This window comes from Eretmochelys imbricata, chromosome 10 (genome assembly GCF_965152235.1).
Source record: "Eretmochelys imbricata isolate rEreImb1 chromosome 10, rEreImb1.hap1, whole genome shotgun sequence".
In the NCBI taxonomy this organism is placed as follows: domain Eukaryota; kingdom Metazoa; phylum Chordata; order Testudines; family Cheloniidae; genus Eretmochelys; species Eretmochelys imbricata.
In genome coordinates, this window is record NC_135581.1 from 73,641,277 (window position 1) to 73,663,115 (window position 21,839).

The 21,839-nt window shown below is 40.4% G+C and overlaps 1 protein-coding gene across 4 annotated transcripts in view; it reads left to right on the top strand.

The window, feature by feature from the left end:
- Positions 1–21,839, top strand: part of MCTP2 (multiple C2 and transmembrane domain containing 2) — a 161,894-nt gene that overhangs the window by 112,021 nt on the left and 28,034 nt on the right. For all 4 annotated transcript variants that reach the window (XM_077828640.1, XM_077828639.1, XM_077828641.1 and 1 more), the window contains one exon: positions 20,343–20,465. In XM_077828640.1, the coding sequence (XP_077684766.1) occupies positions 20,343–20,465 (123 nt within the window). The remainder of the gene's footprint in view (positions 1–20,342; positions 20,466–21,839) is intronic.

Here is a 21,839-nt window from a genome sequence, read left to right on the forward strand (position 1 = left end):
TGCCAGTACACCTAAGACTTATTTTAAGCATACCCTACTATTTCAGTCTTGGGCCTCTACTAACCAGGGCTGCTATTAGGAATAGGGACAGGTAGAAGCTGTTTTCCAAGGCCATACATAGCTGGTGGTTTAGGCCGGTTGGCCAGTGAATGGTAGCAGGCATAGGCAGAGCTGTGCTGGTTGGTCATAAGTTTTGGCTGAAGTGCGGTATGGGAAGTGTGTGTGGTGGCGATACGTAGCTCCTAAATTTTACACAGCTCCATGTATGACATTTTATGCAGATTATTTAACAAATTATTTTACATATTCTTAACTTTTTTTTACATATTGTTGTAAACTGCAGCTTCAAAATAATTATGGATTTAGTGCTGATGCAGCCCTGATGAATTAACCTCTATTTACAGGGCAGCACAAGAACATATTTTCCACACACACTGCCCTGCCGGCATGCATCAATCCTAATCTGGAGGGATTTCCTCTAGAGTAATGGTAGTTCAGTTTGCATGGTCCATGAGGTTCTTGGCCTCTCTCCTGAGTCAGCCCCAGTTAGTGCAAAGCATGATGGTGAGTTTGTGAACTGGGAGCTAGATGAGAGTCCCACCAAACTCATTTCATAGAGTTTCCCCCAACATCCCATTCGATGTGAATAATTTTTAACTCCCTGATGAGTTGGGCTGGATTTGTACTGGTGACTTATAGGCAAAAGGCTCTGGTGTTCATTAGCAATATCCCCTAATTAGCACCAGCAGTACATCTTAGATGGAAGCTTGTTTTCTGGAAAGATACATTAATTAAACCAAGTACTCATTGTCATCACTGATTGTCATTGCTGTGGGAATATTAACTGCCACAGCAGAACTCAGACAGGTATCTCAAGCTTTAACAGTAGCCCTCCATCCCACCCCAACCGTCCCCCCAAAAATTCATAGCTTGAAATCTCTTCAATAATTTGAGTTTCTTTTGTTGTCTATATGAGCTTCTTGCTCATCAGAACATTTGCCTGCATGTCTCCAGTCACATGCATGTAACAGAGCTGTATGCACAAATGTGGGATTTCATACGCAGCAGCGGGAGCATAGTGTAGGGAGCAGGATGAAAACCTACCTTTTATAATGGTGAGAACAGTTTCATGAGGGTATAATAGTTTTAAATAAAAAAAGGCCTAAACAAGCCTCTCTGATCCAATCTCACCTCAGACTGCAGGAAAGTTTGGTTCTGAACTTTGCAGCTCAAGCCAATCTTTTTGAGGATATAACTGTTGTTTCTCTATGACTGTATCAGGAACCCAAGCAGGACAGGGACTGAGGAGAGCCCTAGACAGAAACTCTGAAATGAAACGGAGGGGAAGGGGAAGACCGTCTCTTTGGTAGTAACACTGGTTTCCTTTTTCTAGTAAAGTTCCCTGTTCAGTGTTTGAAGAAAGCGAGCCTTATGGTGATTCTTTACTATTTCTATAGATCTATTTCTGATGTTTTAATTGGCCGAATTTCAATCCTCAGTGGCTTTTCAGCTATTCCTGCCACCACTACTACTTCAACTAACAATAAAGGAAACTTCAGATTTATGCAAACAAAGATTTAAGAAATCAGAATATCATTAAGAATCTGCCAGTCCTAAATTGATCCTGTTGTGGAGCCCTTTTTAAAGTACCTTGAAGAAGGACAGCACAAAGCAAAACACCCTTATGAAATAGATCTATCAAATATTGTTTGGGAGGACACTTAAGGGTTAATTCTCTACTCTTCTGTTTCTGCTTAACTGTATTGCACTGTGAATTGGACACTTCACCCTTAGCTGTGAATTTCCGTGCCTTTGGTGGCTCAAATCCTTAACATGATTCTAACCTATACTGATTTATGTGAATAATCGCAGCGCTTTCTGTGCAGTGCTTTCTAAACTTGCGTGCATCGTGTAGAAATTAATCCCTCAGCCCTGGCGGCTTGGGAAATCCTCAGCTCTTGCCTCCCATTTTCCCTATACTTACATTAAACTGATTTTAAATTAAGCCCTAGGCTTTTTTTTTATGTGTTTGTAATCCAAAAGTTGCAGCCAGAGCCGGAAAGCCAAATTCTGCCACAGGATGAATGTGTGCACAACACTCATTGACTGTGGGTCATTGGGAGCCATGCATGCAGGCTTTCAAAGACAGAGATGAATTCACTGTGGTGGTACAAGGATAGATAACCCCTTAAAACAGATTCCACCCACCCCCCCGCTTACTGAGTTGAATTAATAATGTGTATTTTTCATCTGTTTGGCTGTCTAATAACGACACATAAAGTCAGCCCCAAATGTACAAACATTTTGTCTATTGAAAAGGGTTCTTTAGAGCTTAAATTTGAACCAAACGTGTGTGACAACAGTTCTAACTGGCTTTCTGCTTGAGTTGTGACCTGTTGGAGCACTCTGCTCAGCGCTTGCATTTCCAACTAATTTGATATTGCCTTTTTTGTGGTTCAAGCTTTGTCATTTGTTTCTAAGCTGTCATTTTTATTAGTCTCTCTGGCTGATCTTTTTGGGCTCTCGTCAGGTGGTGTGTGTTCTCCATTGTCTGGCTGGTCTTGGCAAGCTGTAGGTCCTTTTATTGCCATATGACGTGGGCGTGCTTGTAGCAGTAGCCTGTAATTATACCCACCACAGGTGACAGTTACAAGAGAGCTTTGGTAATAATTTTAGCTGCCTGATCTGATGTTTATGAAGAGAGAACTCTCTTTGTGGTCTGGTTAGAGTTTGCTATAACGTATTGTACTTTAGCTGTTTTGATTTATGAAGCCTTTTTTTTTTTAATCGTACGTGTTAGTCTTTTAAAGTTATGAATCTAATTTTACAGGAGATTATTGTTGGTCTTATACCATCCCACACAATTTCTATTTATTTAACATACACTGTGTTCAACGAGATAAAATTGTGATCCAGTCTATTGCTGGTTTTTACTTGTATATGCAACCCCACTGGATTCCTAGTACTTCCTAGAGTTTTAGCAGATACATTCTGTCCTTTTAGTTGTTCTAATCACAAATCAGCACAATCAAGCATCTTTCTTGGGATTCAACTAATTGTCAAGGACACGGGTCCGAATTCACTGTCTGTGTATGCAAGATCAATTCCATTGCTGTCAGTGGAGATGCAGAATCTACTCATGCCAGAAATAGATTTAGCTCGTTGTTCTTACTGTCATTGTACAGGTCATCCTTGACTCAATGTACAGAATTCTCATTCTTTGTACAGAATTCCACTGATGTCACTCGGAATTTACACTGTGTTTGTCCCTATATTTTTGTAGGAATGTGCAGTTGTTTGTCATGAAAGTGCAGCTCTGGATTTGCTAGAGAGGGTTCAAACAAAGTGTTTTTAGAGTATATTTTGAATTTGAGACACCAATAATTGTAATCTTTGTCATCTGACTAATCTGCAGACAGATAACAAAAATGTACTTGTGACCAATCAAATCAGCTCATCTGGTTCTACCGGAAAAGAACTCTCTTTTTTGCAATTTCAAGGCTTATAACATTTACAGACTCTATTTATTTTTACTTGTGGACTGCATCACAGAAAGTTAACAGTATTGAATGAATAGAAGTTCATCTTTTAAGTTTCATGAAAATAAAACCTTTTTAGCACCCTCAGTAAGTTCATATACAGTATAAAATTGAACATTCAATTAAAAGATGTGCCATGTTTTGCAAACCCCAGAGGTACTTTTCTTTTTCCTGGATCTGTTGGGATTTTTACTATGTTATTTTAACCCTGTCATCTATCAGAAAACTTCTCAGAGCACCAGTAGGCGTATTTGATGTACGTGAAAAGTATGGACTCACACTGACCTTAATTGATTCTTCCATTAGCCTAGGCATCCTGTAACTGGTTTTTATTTTTGTGTCTTCATTTAAAAAACAAACATGTTCTTTAGTTTTCACATAAGTATAATCTAAAAGAAAAAAAGTCTCTAAAAACCTGGGCTTTTCACTCTTTTGGACTGACAGGAAAAATAGGCTGATTTCCATCAGTTGAGGATCTGGCTCTAATTCCACTGTCTTCAGTGGACCTACGCTGCTTTACTCCAACTGAGGTTCCAGCCCTCTATTTTAGAGTAAACTCTTCACCTAGGCTTGTTAACTGGTTTTCAAAACTGGGGGAAAATCCTGTAGGTGGCGATAGACTCTCATGAATGATTAAACTCCCGTTTTAATGTTTTTTTTCTTAGATTTTTCTGGCAGTTTCTTTTTTTTTCCTTACTTGAACTCTTTTATTTTTAATTTCATACACCCATTCAGTACTAATCTAACACTACTTGCAGAAATCTGGAAGAAATATTGTATTTTGAAGGCAATGCAACATTTTGGTTTTTGTGGTGATGGTGATCGCTATCGTGATGCACCATGAGAGAGTGCGGGAAGGAAGGGGTCTGCAAGGGAAGACCACTTTATTTATTTTTTTTCATTCTTTACAAGATCTGAAATGAAGGAGGCTTGGTGTAGAACTCCTATTGCATTTAAAAATCCTATCTTCTCCCTTTTTTAGTTTTGCTTTTCTTTACCTGCAGCTAAAATATGATGCACGTGGCAGAGGTTAGATTCAGGTACCAGGAAGTCCAGAGTTGTTGGATACAAGATTGCTTAAGAAGGAGGATGATGATGATGATAATAATTAATAAATACCCTAAAATCAAATCATAACATCTTTTTTTGACACCTTCTCCACCACTTCACCACAAGCAAATGGATTAATCTGTATTTTTTCCTAGTGCTTTTTAGCCAAGGTTAGAATTGTTTAGGGTGCTCTTTATTTTAAACACAATGCAGTGACTTTATATATTTTATGTAAATATATAGATAATATGGTACTGTTGTTTTCCCCAGTCTGTCTTATTCTGATTTATTTCAGACTCTCATATTAGGTTTTCTTAGAGGATTCTCTGAGAGGAACACAATATATTTACACGAACCTACACTTTAAAAAACCCCAAAACAACAAGCAAACTTAGTCTCCCCTACTAGTTTAGGTTCAGAACTCCCTAAATTGCTTTCCATTGTATGTTACTGCCTTTTTCCTCAGCTTTTATCTTTTAATGTCAAATAGTAACTATACTGCTTTTTCTCAAAGCCAGTCACTAATTTTCAGTAGTTGTATTCTGTTGCCGTTCAGTTTTAAAACCGCTGTATTATACTTTGATATGGAAGGAGTTCTTGTAAATATACACACACTAGTAGCTGCAACCTTTTTTTATTGTTTTCCATGTTTTTAAAGTTGAGATGCACAGTTGAAAAATATTCTCTTGTATAAACTGAATGTGTTTGTAACATAGGTTCTTCACAAAAGCAGCTGCATGTAGATGTGTGGAAAAGCAAACAGAATCTTGCAAACTGTACCTAGGTATCTGACCCCTATTATCGGCTGGCAGTGTACATCAAATGGATTTAAGCGTAGAAAAAATACTTGTTTGCATGATTGCAGCTCCCATTATTCAAAGATGGGTGGGAATCTAGTTAGCTACTCTGTAAAAACCCATTTTGCAATGTCCATATAAAGAATGTTCAAAGCTGGCCTCTGTCAGAAGATGACAACTATGGAAGGTCTAACCCCATTTTAAAACTGTGCTAAGCAAATTTTCTAAAAATGTGTAGAATATTAAATGGGGAAAGCATAACTTATATTGCGAGATCAGCATTTCAACAGCATGTGTCCATCAGGAATTAAATTATGCCTTGATCTGCCAGTTAGTACTTGTGGAAGTTTTGCTTTCTTGTACAAATTTTGGAGGATTGTTTACAGCTAACCATTTTGCTTTTCTTGATCAACTAGATCGGTCCCTGTAATACCCTCTCCTCTAAATCTCTTCACAGGAGTTAAGCATTGCAGTCTTTTTAAATGATTATTTTTATGACTAAAATATTAAGTTATGCCTTTTAAAAATAGATGTATGTCCCCAAGCAGAGAAATAAGCAGTGAAATAACCTAAAATTGTTATTAGTGTTGATATTCTGTAGCACTGCTGCCTGATTGTTTTTGACAAGTAATAACTCTACAGTCCTATAGATTGCAATGGCTGCTCTCTGTTTTAAAAGGATACTAACAGAGATAGTGGACCTGTAATGCACAATGAATGATGTCTTATGCACTGATACCTATAGTAACACATACAGAGTGACTATGAGATCAAATGCTCTGGCTAAAAAGCCTTAGGGAAGCATTATGTGTCTGAGTTCTGATCTATTGTCTGGGAGGTCGGAGAGTGTTAATGCACTCTGCAAAGATTAGACTCCTTCTCTAATTGCTCCAACACTTCCTTAAAGGATTTAAGCAGTCAGGAAAGGTGACGCTCCTTGTCAATTTTTGTCTTCTGACAGCCTGTTGAAGTTTATCTGTCTTTCCATGGAGACCACTAGATCAAGTAAACCAGGCAGTGTCAAAAGCATAAACCCTGAATTAGGACTGAAAGCAAAGAGTGACATTATTTACAGCTCATTTATTTCACCTTTTAAATGCTCTAAAGAGGGGGAGGGGATCAGTTTTATATTCCATTTGTATTGTTTAAATTTTGAGTTGATTGCAGAACCCTATGAACAGTTTAACTTCTTGACTTTCCTTAGAAGTCACTCTTTACTTCCAAAGCAGGTCAGATTTTTTTTTTGTTCCTTGACATAAGGCTTTTGGGGTTGATAATTCTATACCCAGTGTAAATTTACAGTAACTAAGTTAATATATTTACAAAAGCTTAGTTATTTTAACCTCTGTAGTTTTAGTAGTCACTGTAATACTGGTTATGTAGCTAACCTAGCTACATAGATCCAGATCCTGACCTTCTGCAATGGGCCCAGAGTATTAAGTGTTCACCCAAAAGTCTGATTATTTTGACAAAACCCTGATCATGAGCTGATCTTTCTTCATTCTCCTGGAGTCTTCTGGCAGGACCCAAATGTATATAAAGCTCAAGTCAAAATCTGTGGCACTTCTCTTGCAGTAACTCTTTCATAATGGTTAACATGCATGTCTCTTAACTCTTGGATCTGAATGGGAAATCTTAAGAGTAGAATTCATGAAGTGTATTCTGATCATTCTCACATGGACAGTTGCCTTTCACGTCTGCACATAGCATGTTATCTCACACTGTTGCTATATTACATGAAATGTTTCATCTGTATATAAAAATTAAAAATTCAAACAAAAATCTGGCCCTCATGAAGAACAGGCCCTTTGGGCATATGGTTCATTATGCATATTCGTTTAATTACTAAAACACTTGGGATGTCTCTACTGCCCTTGCTTTCAACTTGCAAAGTTGGATCTGTTCTGCAGCACAGAATATGTCAAACAGGCGTGTGTCATAAAGGGCTTTGATTTTCTCCTATTTAAAATATATATAGTTCTAGGATGTATTGTTAGAATTTATTGAACATTGGCCCAATCCACTTCATGAAAACAGCAGCTACAATGTGACTTTTTCCTTACTAGCTCCCCCCCTTCCCCCGCTCCCCCTCCCCCTCCCCGGCTGGTTTTGCAGTCTTTAGCTCATATCCATGTGAGTATCAAAGTAATGCGAGACTCAGGCTTAGGTTTCAGGCACATTCCCAAAAAGCACCTAAAGTTGCACGTTAAAGCTGTATAACTTTTATTAGCTAAGAAAGGATTGCTGTGATAGTGTGACTTTAATTGATTTTCAGGGCAAACAGGTGGTGGTGGTTTAGGCATCCCCATGTCTCCTGCCATTCCTAATTTGGAGCTGTGCATATAATAGCTTTATTAAAATAAACAATCTTCTGGCTTTGGTTTTACCTGAACAGCTGCCTTAAATTGCAAAAGGATCTTGCAATTTTTTTTAAACCATTCTGTGCTTTGTAAAGCAAGATGCTATAGGCCTGTCACTGGAGAATCTTCATTGCTTAGTCCTGCTGTCAATATTGGGTTTTTGTTGCTGCTGCTATTGCTAGTCTAAAATATGCAAGACTGAGATGAAGAAAGTTATCATATTTAGGACTGTAATTACAATGACTGTTCCCGTCGTTTTTAGTGCATTCATTACGCACTGTAGCAATTTTGGAACTATGTAGTTTATGAACACGATAATTTTGTGTGTGTTTTAATCACTATAGATTTTTCTGGAACATACTTGTTGGGGATAAGGGGGGTAGTTACTATTTTTGCTCTCTTCCTGACTACAGAATCTTGTAGTCAGATTGACAAAGAGGACTTCTGGATTCCTGAGCAGTGCAGTAGCTATAATCTGGACTAGGAAACTATTCATGTACACACAGCTGGGAAGAGAATCATCTGAAATTCTTTGTCTGAGAGTATGAGTATTTTAAGTTGGTGTTTTATATTTACTATTTTTTCACAGGACAAGCTTGTATTGTGGTTGGTGCGTGCTTATTTGTTTTATTTCATTTTTGATCCCAGATTAAAAACAAAGAAATCCATATACTAATTCTATCAAACTGACCATGGCTTCCATCCTTGGTCCCAAGTTCCAGAGAGTATTCAGCCTGGCAAACCATTTTCTAAAATGGGAGACTTCATAAAGAAGGATACCAGTTCAGTCCTAAGCACTAAAATGTACATGCAGCTATTTCACACTTATGTGGGTTTATTGCAACCCAAATTCTTTTCATGCCAGAGATGAAGGCTGCCAGTGAAGTAACCTTATGCACTGAACTGCGATACTCCTGCCACTGTACACTGAACTAATTCTAATTAAATACACTTGGTTTATTACAGAGAGCCCTTTTTTCTTTATTCATTCAGATCTAATCTGCACTATGAACATGAGGCAGAAAGCCTTTTAAGTATATAGTTTAAGCCTCCTTTTTTAGTAACCGTTGTAATTTGATGTTGATTTTACCAAAGGCAAAGTACACTTGCACTGAATACTTTTCCCACTTACTGTACAATTAAAACACCATCTGACTCTTACCACTAATGTTTCCTATAATGTTAACCAATATGTCTCCAAAGTGAGTAGACATTTATCGGTGCAGTTAATGGTGATTTTTTTCTTGACCTTTTTAAGTTGCTCGGCTTTACCAGGAGCAAATAAAATGTTAAGTATTTTTTTCTTTTGCTTCCTTTTAATTAGCACAGAGGTTTTGCTGATGCTTTTTGAAAGAAGTATTTACTGAAAAATCCGACTTTCAACTTGCACAATTACTGGCGTCTTCGAAAACCTATAATGAGAAACTTTGTCTGATCCTAGCCATGAAACTGTGACCCTACTGCTGCTGCAGAAAAGGAATCAGAGATCCAAAAATGTCATCTTTCATTAGGTTAGCCAAGATAAAGTAATGAAGCCTTTTTAAAAATCTGATTTAAGGTACCTTTTCCCCCTTCCTTTTCCTGGGACAGCTTGTTTTAACCCCATTGTAGGTAACCATTTGATTCTCCCTCCTTCCCTGCGCAAAAAATATCAAACTGTCTTAAATAATTCCCCCACCCCCTCGCTTTATTAAGGTTTACTGCATGAGGATCTTAGCCGTATTTTACTTGGCTCAGGAAATGTAAAATATGGTACATAAAAACACAGGGGAAAAATTAGAACAGTCAGTATTCTAACAAATGGCTGTTTCTACAGTGTTCGCTACAGAAAAAGATCTGAAGGCTTCTCACTCTAGAACTACTGTACATGCATAAAGATAGGTCCCAAGGACCCTTCTTACTTTACCCTTCCCTGGGGCCGGGGGAGGGAGGAAGTTGTAGCCACAAGAAAACTATATAAAAGCATCAAACCAGAGTTCTGGTAGGCTATTATGCTTTGGGGGTTAAATGTACATATGTTAAAATAAAACCTAGCTTGTTTTCCAGTTGAAATAACATCGGCACCAACACCCAACTGCATCATCCTCAGATGTCTGCAATGCAGTACAAAGCATTGGGCAAAAATCATTGTCAAGTGGGGGCTCTACTCTAAGCCCTAGTAGAATGGGAATGTTTAAGGGATCTTGTTTTCTCTCTACTGGGCTGCTGTCTCCGTAGTGTGACCTCTGATATGCCGCCTTGGGTATCTCAGCACTGGGTATACCTACACAGCGCAGAAAAACCCATGGTACCAAATCTCAGATCCTGGGTCAATTGAATTGTGCTGTGGGGCTAAAAATAGCAATGTTGACGTTCCACTTGGGACCCTCTGAGACCCTCCCAACTCACCAGCATTCAAAGGCCGGGCTCCTGCCTGAGCAGAAATGCCCATACTGTTTTTTTTAGCCGCGCAGCCTAAGCACTGCGAGTCCAAGTCGATTGAGTATTTTGGAAATACCGAGCAACAAAATAAAACAGCAATTCATCGTGCAAATCATCATGATTCGTTGATGTCTAATTCTGAACTCACGCGCTGATGTAAATCCGCTGAAGTCGACGCCAGTGCTCTGTAGCAGGACTGGGATCCTGCAGGACCCGCTGCCATAATATCCTGAGCAGGTAAAATGTACTGTGTTGCAGGCAGTATTGGGTGAGCAAATAAAAACAGACTGCGGTAATTTGTGGGGAAACACTCTAAAACTTTTAATACTTAGATTTAAGCGAGGGGTAGAAAGAGATTTGATGTTTATTATAAAAAGAGTTGAAGTATTTTTACAGGGTTTAAGCAAGATTTGTTTTATTGTTTTAGTGGTAAAATTTGTGTCTGAATTCTGTTTTTAAATATAATATATTAACCAGCCTTTTTTGTTTTGGGGGCAGGGGTTAGTAGTTGCAAGATTTGTGGGATCAAAGCTTTTTGCGGGTGGGAGCGGGATCCAAATGCAAGAAACAATGCGGGAATGGATGGGATAGGTATTTGCGGGGCAAAACATGAGCATGATTAAAAAAATAGCCCCATGCAGGGCTCTAGTTGATGGCAACACTGTACAAACAGTTTGATATCAGAATCTGGACATTCTGCAAGGGATCAGAAATCATTTTGAATTTACCTGTACCATCTGTCCAGAATACAGAGTGGTGAATAACTGTGGTGTCCAATGAGAAAAACAAAGAAGAAACTGCAGCCTTGCCAACTCTTATGATTGTATTGGGAGCCTCACAGTATGTTATTTTTCTTAAAGCCCCAGTTCTGGGAGGCCTGTGATTACGTGAGAGCTGCAGCTTTCATTTAAGCTCCTCACAGCAGCAGAGGAAAGCTTGAAAATGTGTCCTCCCCCGCCAAAGGTTCAAAAACCATAAGGCATGTAAATAGGACCCAGCATTCATTGGCTTAAACAGCAGGAGAATTTTCAAATCTATGATTTTGGGGGGGAGCAGGAGAGAGAAGGGGTGTGGCTTATGTCTTTTAATGCTTGGAGTTGGCAACACTTAATTGTAATTCATAGAAGCCCAATTCGTCTCCTGCTCGTTTGGTGCTCTAGGGAGGAAGTAGGTTCCTTCATCCCTTTCACTGAGCAATCTGTTCCCCGTGCCGCAGTGCACATGGCTAGCTACTCTGGTTGCTGAATAGAGTGGGTGAAGCCAGGGCTGCGCCTGTTCTTAATCTTCTCTCCAACCTTTTTCTTTCAGCAGGGGAAGGGGTGTGGGGTAGCCCCTTCTCACCCCACTGCAGCTGGAATGTGAGAAATTGTAGCTAGAACACTGGAGCTGAGGTGGTGATTTCCACCTCGAGGAGACATACCTGTGCTCGCTATGATTGAGCTAGCACACTAAAAATAGAAGGGTCACTGCGGTGCCATGAACAGCTGCCTATGTACCTGTCTGAGACAGTACGCATGTACCCGTTCAGCTAGCCCTTCTGCGGCTTCACTTTTATTTTTAGCTCATTTAGCTCAGTCAGCTGCCAGTGTGTCTCCTCAAGCTGAAAATTACACCTCCAGCTCGCAGTGTAGACATGCCCTACATAGGGCAAAGCATGAGAGGGAGGGGCAGGGCTTTAACCCTTTTACTCCATCACATGGCTGAGTAAGGGCTGCAACAATCTAATCCATTTGTAATGACTATCCACGCCTTTTCCTTTTTTGCTCCTCAGTCTTGTGTAACCAATATCTTTAGAGGTTGGTTTTTGTTGTTGTTGTTGTTAAGAGCCCTTTTTCTGAACATACGTTAGGTTCTAATCCCTAGTTCTGTGCAGTGACATGAATCTAATGCACAGAGACTGTATTCTTTCTGGGCATGATTTCTTTTGCTTAGAAGCTAGTCCTGTTTGTGATGGAGGGTTTGTAGAGGGCTGCTAACATTTCTTTGCCAGAGGTACACCCTTAAAATCAGGAACTTGTTACACTGATGAGATGCACAGAGCAATGTAGTGATAGCAGGTAACATGGTATAAATATTTAAAGATCTCCTTTCCTTCGGGTCATTTTTGATTTCAGTGATCCAAGCTCAGTAGAACATACACTTCATAAGACTATTGAGATTCCCCACATTCTTTTGCTGGGGAAAAGCAAATTAGATCTAAAGCAAATAGGTTTCTTCTGTCAGCAACTGTTTATTTAAACATTATTTCTCTTTCTGCCACATGTTTTATGTCTCATGTTATTGCATTACAAAGAAAGAGGAATTCTAATACAGTCTTGCTGATCAACTGTTCCTTGAATTAATTTCATTGCTGTCAGGCACTGTATTTGGTATACTGCCACTGAGTGTGTTGGGGTGGTGGGGGCAGGATTTGGAGAACCAGTGCAATAGGCACAATAGGGATGGTGGAGACAATGCTATGTGGATGCATCAGCCTTTGCTTCCCATCCATAGGACAAAGAGGCTGCTCTAGCTCTGGAGGCATTTCCCAGTACACAGTCTGGTAGTTCAGACTTCATGTTGGGGGCCAGGATTTGGACTTGGTTCTTGTGATGGGTTGTATAAACCTCACATGAGTCAGGAAAGGGTCAGTGGGCCGTTGGGGGTGCAGTAACCCCCACCCTGTGATATCTGAAACAGGTGACAGTCTTTGAGGGAGGAGTGAAAAAGAGAGCCCACCTCAGCTGCTGGCTGACTGGGAGAAAGAGCAGACGGTGCGCTCTCTCACTGTGGGGGAGAAGGCTGGCTGGAGCCAGGAACTGGGGAAGACTGATGCCTCAGGGCCTCCCTGAGGGAAGGGAAGAGATCACATCTCTTTGTTTGTTTTGGACTTTGGGGGTACCCCAGAAAGGGTTGAACATTTAGGTGACCTAGCCAGAGAGCTAGCCAGGTGTTGGAGGCTGGGTGGAACAGCTGAAGGCCCCACAGGAAACAGACAACGCCACTGCTGCACCGTTCCACACGATAAGGGGGCGCACTGCGAGGGGGTGTGGCCACAATGATCAAGAGTCTGTGAGAGTCTGTCACGGTCAGATGTGTGTAGTAGCCGAGTATTTCTTGATAATGTGACATTTTCACATTTTGTAAGACCTTGCTGCTAAAGCTGCTTGCTCTTTGATGTTGCCACTTTGTGTGTTTTCCCTTTTAATCATAGGAATAAGTTTCTGCCAGAAATAGTTGTCAGTAGGCCTATTTTCTCCCAGAGATTCATCTGAACTTTTTTTTTAGGTCAATACCATATTGTATTGGCTAAAATCCCTTAGTTTGTTTGGTACAGGGAGGGATTAAAAGTATTATCTGAAGAGAGATATCTTGTAATTTTGTCTATCATTGAGCATTCAGCTGTGACAGGTACTCCTATTTGATAGTCACTATTATGTATACAAGGACCTGAATACATTAGCTTAGCCTTTAGATACATTAGAATTGTGGAGCTATTCTTCCCTAGGACCATGCTCAATGCATGGGACCATATTTGTATCTCAGGTCAAAATCAGAGTTCTGGTTTGGGGCCAAAACGGATACCTTGGAGGCACAACTTCAGATCAGCTCATGTTTTCCCCTACCAGGCCCAGGTTCATGAATCTAAGCAAACCTTTTGACAAAGCTGGTTTCAGATCTGAGATCAGTGAAATCTTGTGAGATGTGTTTTAAGGGCTTGGGGGTTTTAGTTTTGGTTTTTTGGGGGGGTGTTTCGCAAACTTTTTTCGCAGCTCCACTGATGAGGCATTTGCTTAGGACTGGGACTTAGAATGGTCAGCCTGACAAATTGCAGTTTCAGTAAAGGTTCTTTGCTCACGTTTCATGTCCTTTCCCTTTTTTATTTTTTTCCATCTGATGAAAATTATTTCTTTGTACTTTTCCCATCACTGTCATGTCCCAAGAATTACTCTGTCACACAACGCACGGGGCGGGGTGGTGGTGGTGTTAACCTTCACTTTGTCAAAAAGGTTTACTGGGCCAAAGGGAAGCTTTTGTTTATTAGAGATAAATATTAATAATTACCATACAGAGATACTACACTGACATTGCTAACACCTCACCCCGCCCCCCAAATTAGGATTCTAAATCTCCAAAAAATTATTCTACCCCATGATTGTGGGGTTGCTGGTGGTACACACATTTTATGGGCATAGTTCAGGAGACACCCATCTAAAATCTGGTTTTAATAGTCAGATTCTAAATTGGAAACAGAAGGACAGAAAAGCCAGATTCAAAATGTGTTTCTAAGGGTTTCAGCTCAGATTGCCTTCTCTCATCTTTTACACTGCTGTCAAAAGGGCCACTCTCATGGTTGTTCAAGCTCCATGCTTCTTGACAGGAACAGTTGGACTCCTCTTCAGTGATTTTTCAGATGAAATGATTTCCAAACCTCTAGAGCTTTAACTTGTAGTTATTAGGCCCTTTGAAACAGCAACACATTAATCAGCTGAAATCAAGTGGACTGTCTCCAAAGCTATGATGCTAGTGTTCTGTTCTAGACAGGACTCCACTCTAAATCTTAACTCCAAGAGTTCTTTCTTCTCCAGAAAGGTCTCTCTCATTTGTATTTTTATTTTGAACTTTCGTTGTTATGTTTTATAATTCTTATAATTCTATTCCTTATTGGTTCTTATACTGCCCAGTTCAGCTCTTTCACAAAAATTCTTTGCCTTTTTTTTTTTTTTTTTTTTTTACTTTTATTTCAAAAATTGGCTTCTACTCTTGCTTGCTAACTTTTCCCATCTGGAATATGCAGTTTACCAATGTAGGTGGTGATGGTGCTAATGGTTAATATTTAATGGAAGGAGTTCGGTCTACTGATAATATGAAGCACTATGAAAAAGTTAAGTTAGAGTAAAGTACTTTGGGCAAGGACTCCTGGGTTCTCTTTCCTGTTCTGCCATTGGCTCACTGTGATCCTGAATAAGTAATTTAACCTAGTTCTGCATCAGTTTCCACAAGTATAAAGTGAGAATGAGAATATCTGACTTCGTGTGTTTGTATGGAACTCCTTTTATGTCTTCGGCTGAATGATGCTATGGAACTATTTATAAGGCACATTACAAATACACCGAACCCTCACTAGAACACACCTCCATATAGCGCGAATTCGCATATAACGCGGTTGTGGCCATGGATCCCGAATTTAATTACTTTAATTACAGTTCATTTTAATGCGGTTGCCGCGTTAACGCGGTCCTGCGCACGGATCCCAAATCCCGCGTTCTCGCGAGGGTCCGGTGTACCTTATAAACTGCTCTGTACTGTGTGTTCTAAGTAATCACCTCACATACCTCTGAAGCTGAATAATTTCTAATTTCTGAATATATAAATAAATTTGCCCTTGCCACCATACTGTGCAACAGAGCTTAAAGCGCTCTGTACTCTAGCTACAGAAGCAAATCAGCTCTTTCAAAGCAGGCTTAGTGAAGTGCAGCTACCTGTGGGTTGGAATTTGGCAGTTGACTATGGGTGCATCAGTAGCAATACAATGTAACTTTAGGAAAGGAATTGATCAACAACCTTGTCCGTTTGCAGCTATGAAACTATTTTGTAAATAAGCTTAATTTTACTACTCAAAATGTAATTTGGTCAGGAGACCTAACAACATACTTGTACAAAAAGTGCTATGGGATTATTAATGATTGCGAATGAACAGGATCTTGATTTTTATATGCTATCTAAAGGACAGAGGGTTTGAAAGTTCATATTAGAATTACAATTGGGGACTTCTGTTGGATTATCTAGTGTAGATATTATGGTGACCGCTGCACTAAAAATGTACACATAGGCTCTGATTCTGCAATTGGATCCATGCAGGCAGGTTCTTGCAGAGATCCTTTGACTTCAGTGGCACTCCAAAAGACGATTGCAGATTTGGGTCCTTAAATCCAGCCGTCCCTTTCTGTATCATCATGGGACTGAGTTCAGTACTATCCCAGATAGGTGTTACATATACAACCTCCTTCAGTAGGTTACACTGACTTTTTAATTCATAACGATACATGCTATCATTGAAGAGCTTCCACAAAAAGATCAAAACTTGGGTTTGATAAATATGTGGAGGTCATTCTTGTCCAGGGTGGTGTTTGGATTAGGGCCAGAACTGAAATCACCCTTACTGTATCTCAGAAACGTTAAATAAGCAGAGGTATGAGGGGGTGGTGGTTGAAACAGGTTCAGAGGAATCTCTTTTGTGAGAACTTTACCACCTTCTATAGCATCTTCTTTGTAGGATTTCAAAGCTCTTTGCAACGAATATTGACTAAAGCCTCACAGCATTCCTTCAAGGTAGCTAAGTATTATCCCAGTTTTGTCCAAACTCCTGTCCTCCTGCTGTGGTCATGCTTGCATACGTTGGTGGAGTCAAATTATGTATAGTGTGGAAAAATGTGATCTACCTTGTCATGTTCTAACTTCAAGTGCTGTGAATCAATAGTATGGGACTGTGTTGTCTGGAATTGAATCCATTTTCTAAAAGCATATATCTTAGGCTATATTTTTATTACTGGCCATCAGAACCCAATAAAACAGCCTCTAATTCATTCCATAGCAACACAAAGTAGGGGTTATCGGTGAAAAATACCATTGTTGAGCGGTTGGCTGACTTAGAATGGGTGATAGCATGTGGAGTCTTTCCCCTCTTAGTAGCTGGGCTGAGTTGGGCCCCAAGTGGATGACAACTGGGCAGTTTGTCTTACACAGAAAGAACTTTTTTCATTTACAGAGTGCATCTATCCCCATTCCCCAGGCATGAAATCCTGGCCCCACTGAAGTCAAAGGCAAAGCTCCCATTTATTTCAGTGGGGATGGGATTTCGCCATAGGAGTTGGAGCTGTCAGTTCGTGTCCCTATCACAAAATCACTGCCACAAATGGCACTAATTGGCACTCCTGTGAGCAGTGTCAGAAAGTCTGAGGATTAATAGATGTGGAGACTCAGCCATCCTCTCATCCCAAAAGTTTCTCCTTCGCAGTATTTGGATGCATTGGCAGGAGGTGGTGGTGTTTTTATTGCTGTTGCTCATGCTGTACCTGCCTTGTAGAGTTTCAGTTTCAATGCTGTCAGTCCAGCACCTCTCACCAACCTAAAGCTGTAAAAGAAAAAGGGCATGGCAGGGGATTGTTAGCTGTGATGTCACAGCTCTTTCCCCCTTTAAATAAACAGATGGGTTAAGTAAATTCCACCTTGGCTGTGTTATTCTAATGATGGGATTTTAGATCTTGAGCATTCATTCTAGAACAGCATTTCTGGATTTAAAAATCGAAAAGCACTTGGGTATATGTGTCTTGTATTCCAGGACAGGTGTTTATGGTTTAAAGCTACTTACAGCATTAGGCTGGCCTGGAAACACATTGTATGGCTGGAAAAAAGAATTTTGTGATCACAACATGCATCCTGTGGCAATTGTGGACCTAATTTATAACCTTATTCTGTGTTACCATCAACTCCAAGCTCAGACCCTGTTCAGATGATGTCATTACACAAAAATATTTACTGCTATCTGCATATAGGAAGGAGTTGATGATGATAAAACCTGATTTGCTTTGTTTTCTTTGAAAAATCCAGCCATTTTTGTTCTAAATCTCTGTCAGGGAGGCCCCATCCCACTCTGAACCATTTTGCAGATCAATTTACTTTGAAATTTGGCCTCTGCTTTTAGTTTCTGGCATCACTAGTTCAGGTATCGCTCCCCATGAGCAAAATCATACTCCTACTGTGGGCCCAGAGGTCTCCAGACACAACTGAAATAATGTGGTTATCCAGTGTTGAGAGGTGGCTGGGAGACAGGATTTTCTGATCCCATTCAGGGAGGCCTTGCATCCTGCTCACCACAGAGCCCTGCCCTATAAAAATGGTCATAGTGGGCTAGTCCATCCAGCCCAATAGACTGCACTGACAATGGCCAATGCCAGATGCTTCAGATGGAAGAGGGCAATTATTGAGTGATCCATCCCCTGTCATCCAGTCCCAGCATCTGGCAGTCAGAGACTTAGGGACATCCAGAGTCTGGGGTTGCATCCCTGATGATCTTGGCTAATAGCCGTTGATGTGCCTATCCTCCATGAATCTATCTAGTTCTTTTTTGAACCAAGTTGGCCTTCACAGCATGCCCTGGAAATGAGTACCATAGGTTCATAGAATCATAGAATATCAGGGTTAGAAGGGACCTCAGGAGGTCATTTAGTCCAACCCCCTGCTCAAAGCAGGACCAATCCCCAACTAAATCATCCCAGCCAGGGCTTTGTCAAGCCTGACCTTAAAAACTTCAAAGGAAGGAGATTCCACCACTTCCCTAGGTAACGCATTCCAGTGCTTCACCACCCTCCTAGTGAAAAAGTTTTTCCTAATATTCAACCTAAGCCTCCCCCACTGCAACTTGAGACCATTACTCCTTGTTCTGTCATCTGCTACCACTGAGAGCAGTCTAGATCCATCCTCTTTGGAACCCCCTTTCAGGTAGTTGAAAGCAGCTATCAAATCCCCCCTCACTCTTCTCTTCCGCAGACTAAACAATCCCAGTTCCCTCAGCCTCTCCTCATAAGTCATGTGTTCCCATCCCCTAATAATTTTTGTTGCCCTCCACTGGATGCTTTCCAATTTTTTCACATCCTTCTTGTAGTGTGGGGCCCAAAACTGGACACAGTACTCCAGATGAGGGCTCACCAATGTTGAATAGAGGGGAACGATCACGTCCCTCGATCTGCTGGCAGTGCCCCTACTTATACAGCCAAGAACGCCATTGGCCTTCTTGGCAACAAGGGCACACTGTTGACTCATATCCAGCTTCTCGTCCACTGTAACTCCTAGGTCCTTTTCTGCAGAACTGCTGCCTAGCCATTCGGTCCCTAGTCTGTAACGGTGCATGGGATTCTTCCATCCTATGTGCAGGACTCTGCACTTGTCCTTGTTGAACCTCATCAGATTTCTTTTGGCCCAATCCTCTAATTTGTCTAGGTCCCTCTATATCCTATCCCTGCCCTCCAGTGTATCTACCACTCCTCCCAGTTTAGTGTCATCTGCAAACTTGCTGAGGGTGAAATCCACGCCATCCTCCAGATCATTAATGAAGATATTGAACAAAACCGGCCCCAGGACCAACCCTTGGGGCACTCCGCTTGATACCAGCTGCCAACTAGACATGGAGCCATTGATCACTACCCGTTGAGCCTGACAATCTAGCCAGCTTTCTATCCACCTTATAGTCCATTCATCTAGCCCATACTTCTTTAACTTGCTGGCAAGAATACTGTGGGAGACCGTGTCAAAAGCTTTGCTAAAGTCAAGGAATAACATGTCCACTGCTTTCCCCTCATCCACAGAGCCAGTTATCTCTTCATAGATGGCAATTAGATTAGTCAGGCATGACTTGCCCTTGGTGAATCCATGTTGACTGTTCCTGATCACTTTCCTCTCCTTTAAGTGCTTCAAAATTGATTCGTTGACTGTGCATTGTGTGAAGAAATACTTCCTTTTGTTTGTTTTTAAACCTTCTGCCTATTAATTTCAGCATGTGACCCCTGGTTTTTGCATTATGGGAAGGGGTAAATAACAGTTCTTTATTCTCTTTGTCCACACCATTCAACATGGGAGCTGCTTTGCCACCCCAGATGATGAGGAATCAGCTTGGGCACAGGGAAGAAGGAGCAGCAGATAATTAAAGCGTTGTAAAAATCCACTGTCTAATTGTCCCATGGGAGTGGATGTACAGCAGCACTTGGGGCAGAAGGTTTCCATCTCACTCACATCGAACCTGCTGGCTATTAGTGCTTAATGAAACTGAGTTGATTTGCCTCCTAAAGAGTAGCCAAGTGCATTTGTTACGAGCTGGCATTGGGGACAATGGCTATCCAGACTTGGCAGGGTCCCAGTAAAGAGGGAATAATCCCCATACACTAGCATTATGTTGGTGGCCTTGTACTCTTCTGAGAAGATGGGGACAGAGAAGCTAACAAACGTCAGCCTAATGGATGAAACACAATGGAAAGAGAATAAGCTATCTGGGTAGATTTTCTTTATTGAAGGGGTGTGGGTGGGAATGAGGTTAACAGAGATACAAGGATGCATGTTAGTAGGGATAATATTGAAGGGGTTTATTATGTTTCTCTTTAAACACTTGTTTTAATCCCCTCTTATTGCTTTGTCTCTCTTAGGTATTTGTGGTCACTGTTTGGCACATAGAGCTTTACATGGTGCCTCTGGCTTTGTTGCTGCTCTTTGTGTACAACTTTTCTCTGATCACAACAGGGAAGGTCAGCAGTGCCCAGGACACCCAGGCAAGTAAAGTAAACTAATGTTTCAGGGCCAATTGTAATCTGCCTTTGAGCAAAAATGATCTTACAGTTTACGGGTTTTCAGCTAGTTCTATGTCCAAATGGTATTCTATTTCTAGGTTCCTGTTAAAAACAAAATAATAGTCTCTAGAGTTTTGTGGTTCATTTCATGTCATAAACCATTGTGGGACAAAACTTACTGCTCTTAAACAGCTGCAAAGTTTCAAATAGTTTTAAACAAAGAATGGGACAATACTTGGCCCTTGGATCTCTCAGATTGCAAGGAGGCATGATTTGAACCCCTGGGTCCATGTCCAGCCCTGCAGTTTATTTTTCAGGAATGATTCAGGACTTCCTGGGGCTGAGGAAGGCCAACACAATCCCAAAAGAGAGGCCAGTTTTTAAAAGTCTATTCTGTGAGATCGATATCATCCTCGTCTTATTTTTACTGTGACTTTAAAAAGAAAAACAAAGCTGTTCAAATCCAGCTAGATTTCAGTTTTAGATCTGATTTTTGAATAAAAGTCTTTTCTGTGCAAAAGTAAATTGCAGCATGGAACTCTGTTATGATACAAAATGTCATTTCTGTGATGTTAATGTTAGCACTCTTCGAACATGTTATACATAGCACAGGTCATTGAAGTTAGAAAGAAATAGAGTAAATTAACACCTAGAAGATTCTGTTTCAAAGCTTTATGATAATTCTGATAATGACATCCAGGCAAATTCCCTTTTTGAAATGTTCATAGAAAAGCATTGTCATTTGTACACACAAAAAGCAACTTAACATAGTGCAACCACATGGAGACCTTAAATGAAGGAATAAATGGCATCCTAGGTCAAATATGTATTAAAAAAATAATTTTAGCTAGTCAAGTTGTTCCTATTGAAGTTTTGAGTCATTCCCAGGTCAAAAGTAGTTACAAGATGATGAAAATCATATTTCAATAACAGGCGACTCTATGCAGATTTGACATGAGGATAAATGGTGAGAATCTGCTAATCTCCAATGTCAGGAAAGTCGGAAGTATTCATAAGTGTATTGTGTATGTTCCCTGAGTCCTTTATTCCATCACCAAAATAGGAATTTCCCACTGGGGAGAATCCAGGACAAATAGTTTATTAAATATAAAAGATAATCTATAAAATAATCTTGAGACTGACTAACCAGATAAAACCAGGAGAGTGCAGAGTTAATGGCTGCCACTGCCCATCGCTCATTCAGTGATGTGTTGTGTACCCTAGCAAACAGAATCTCACTGAAATCTTTATTGTGCTTGTGATGGATACCACAATGTGCCATGCGTATACAGCTGAAAAGTACAGAACAGCTATTTTCAACAAGACTTTGGTTAATCAAAAGTTGGTCACTTCCAC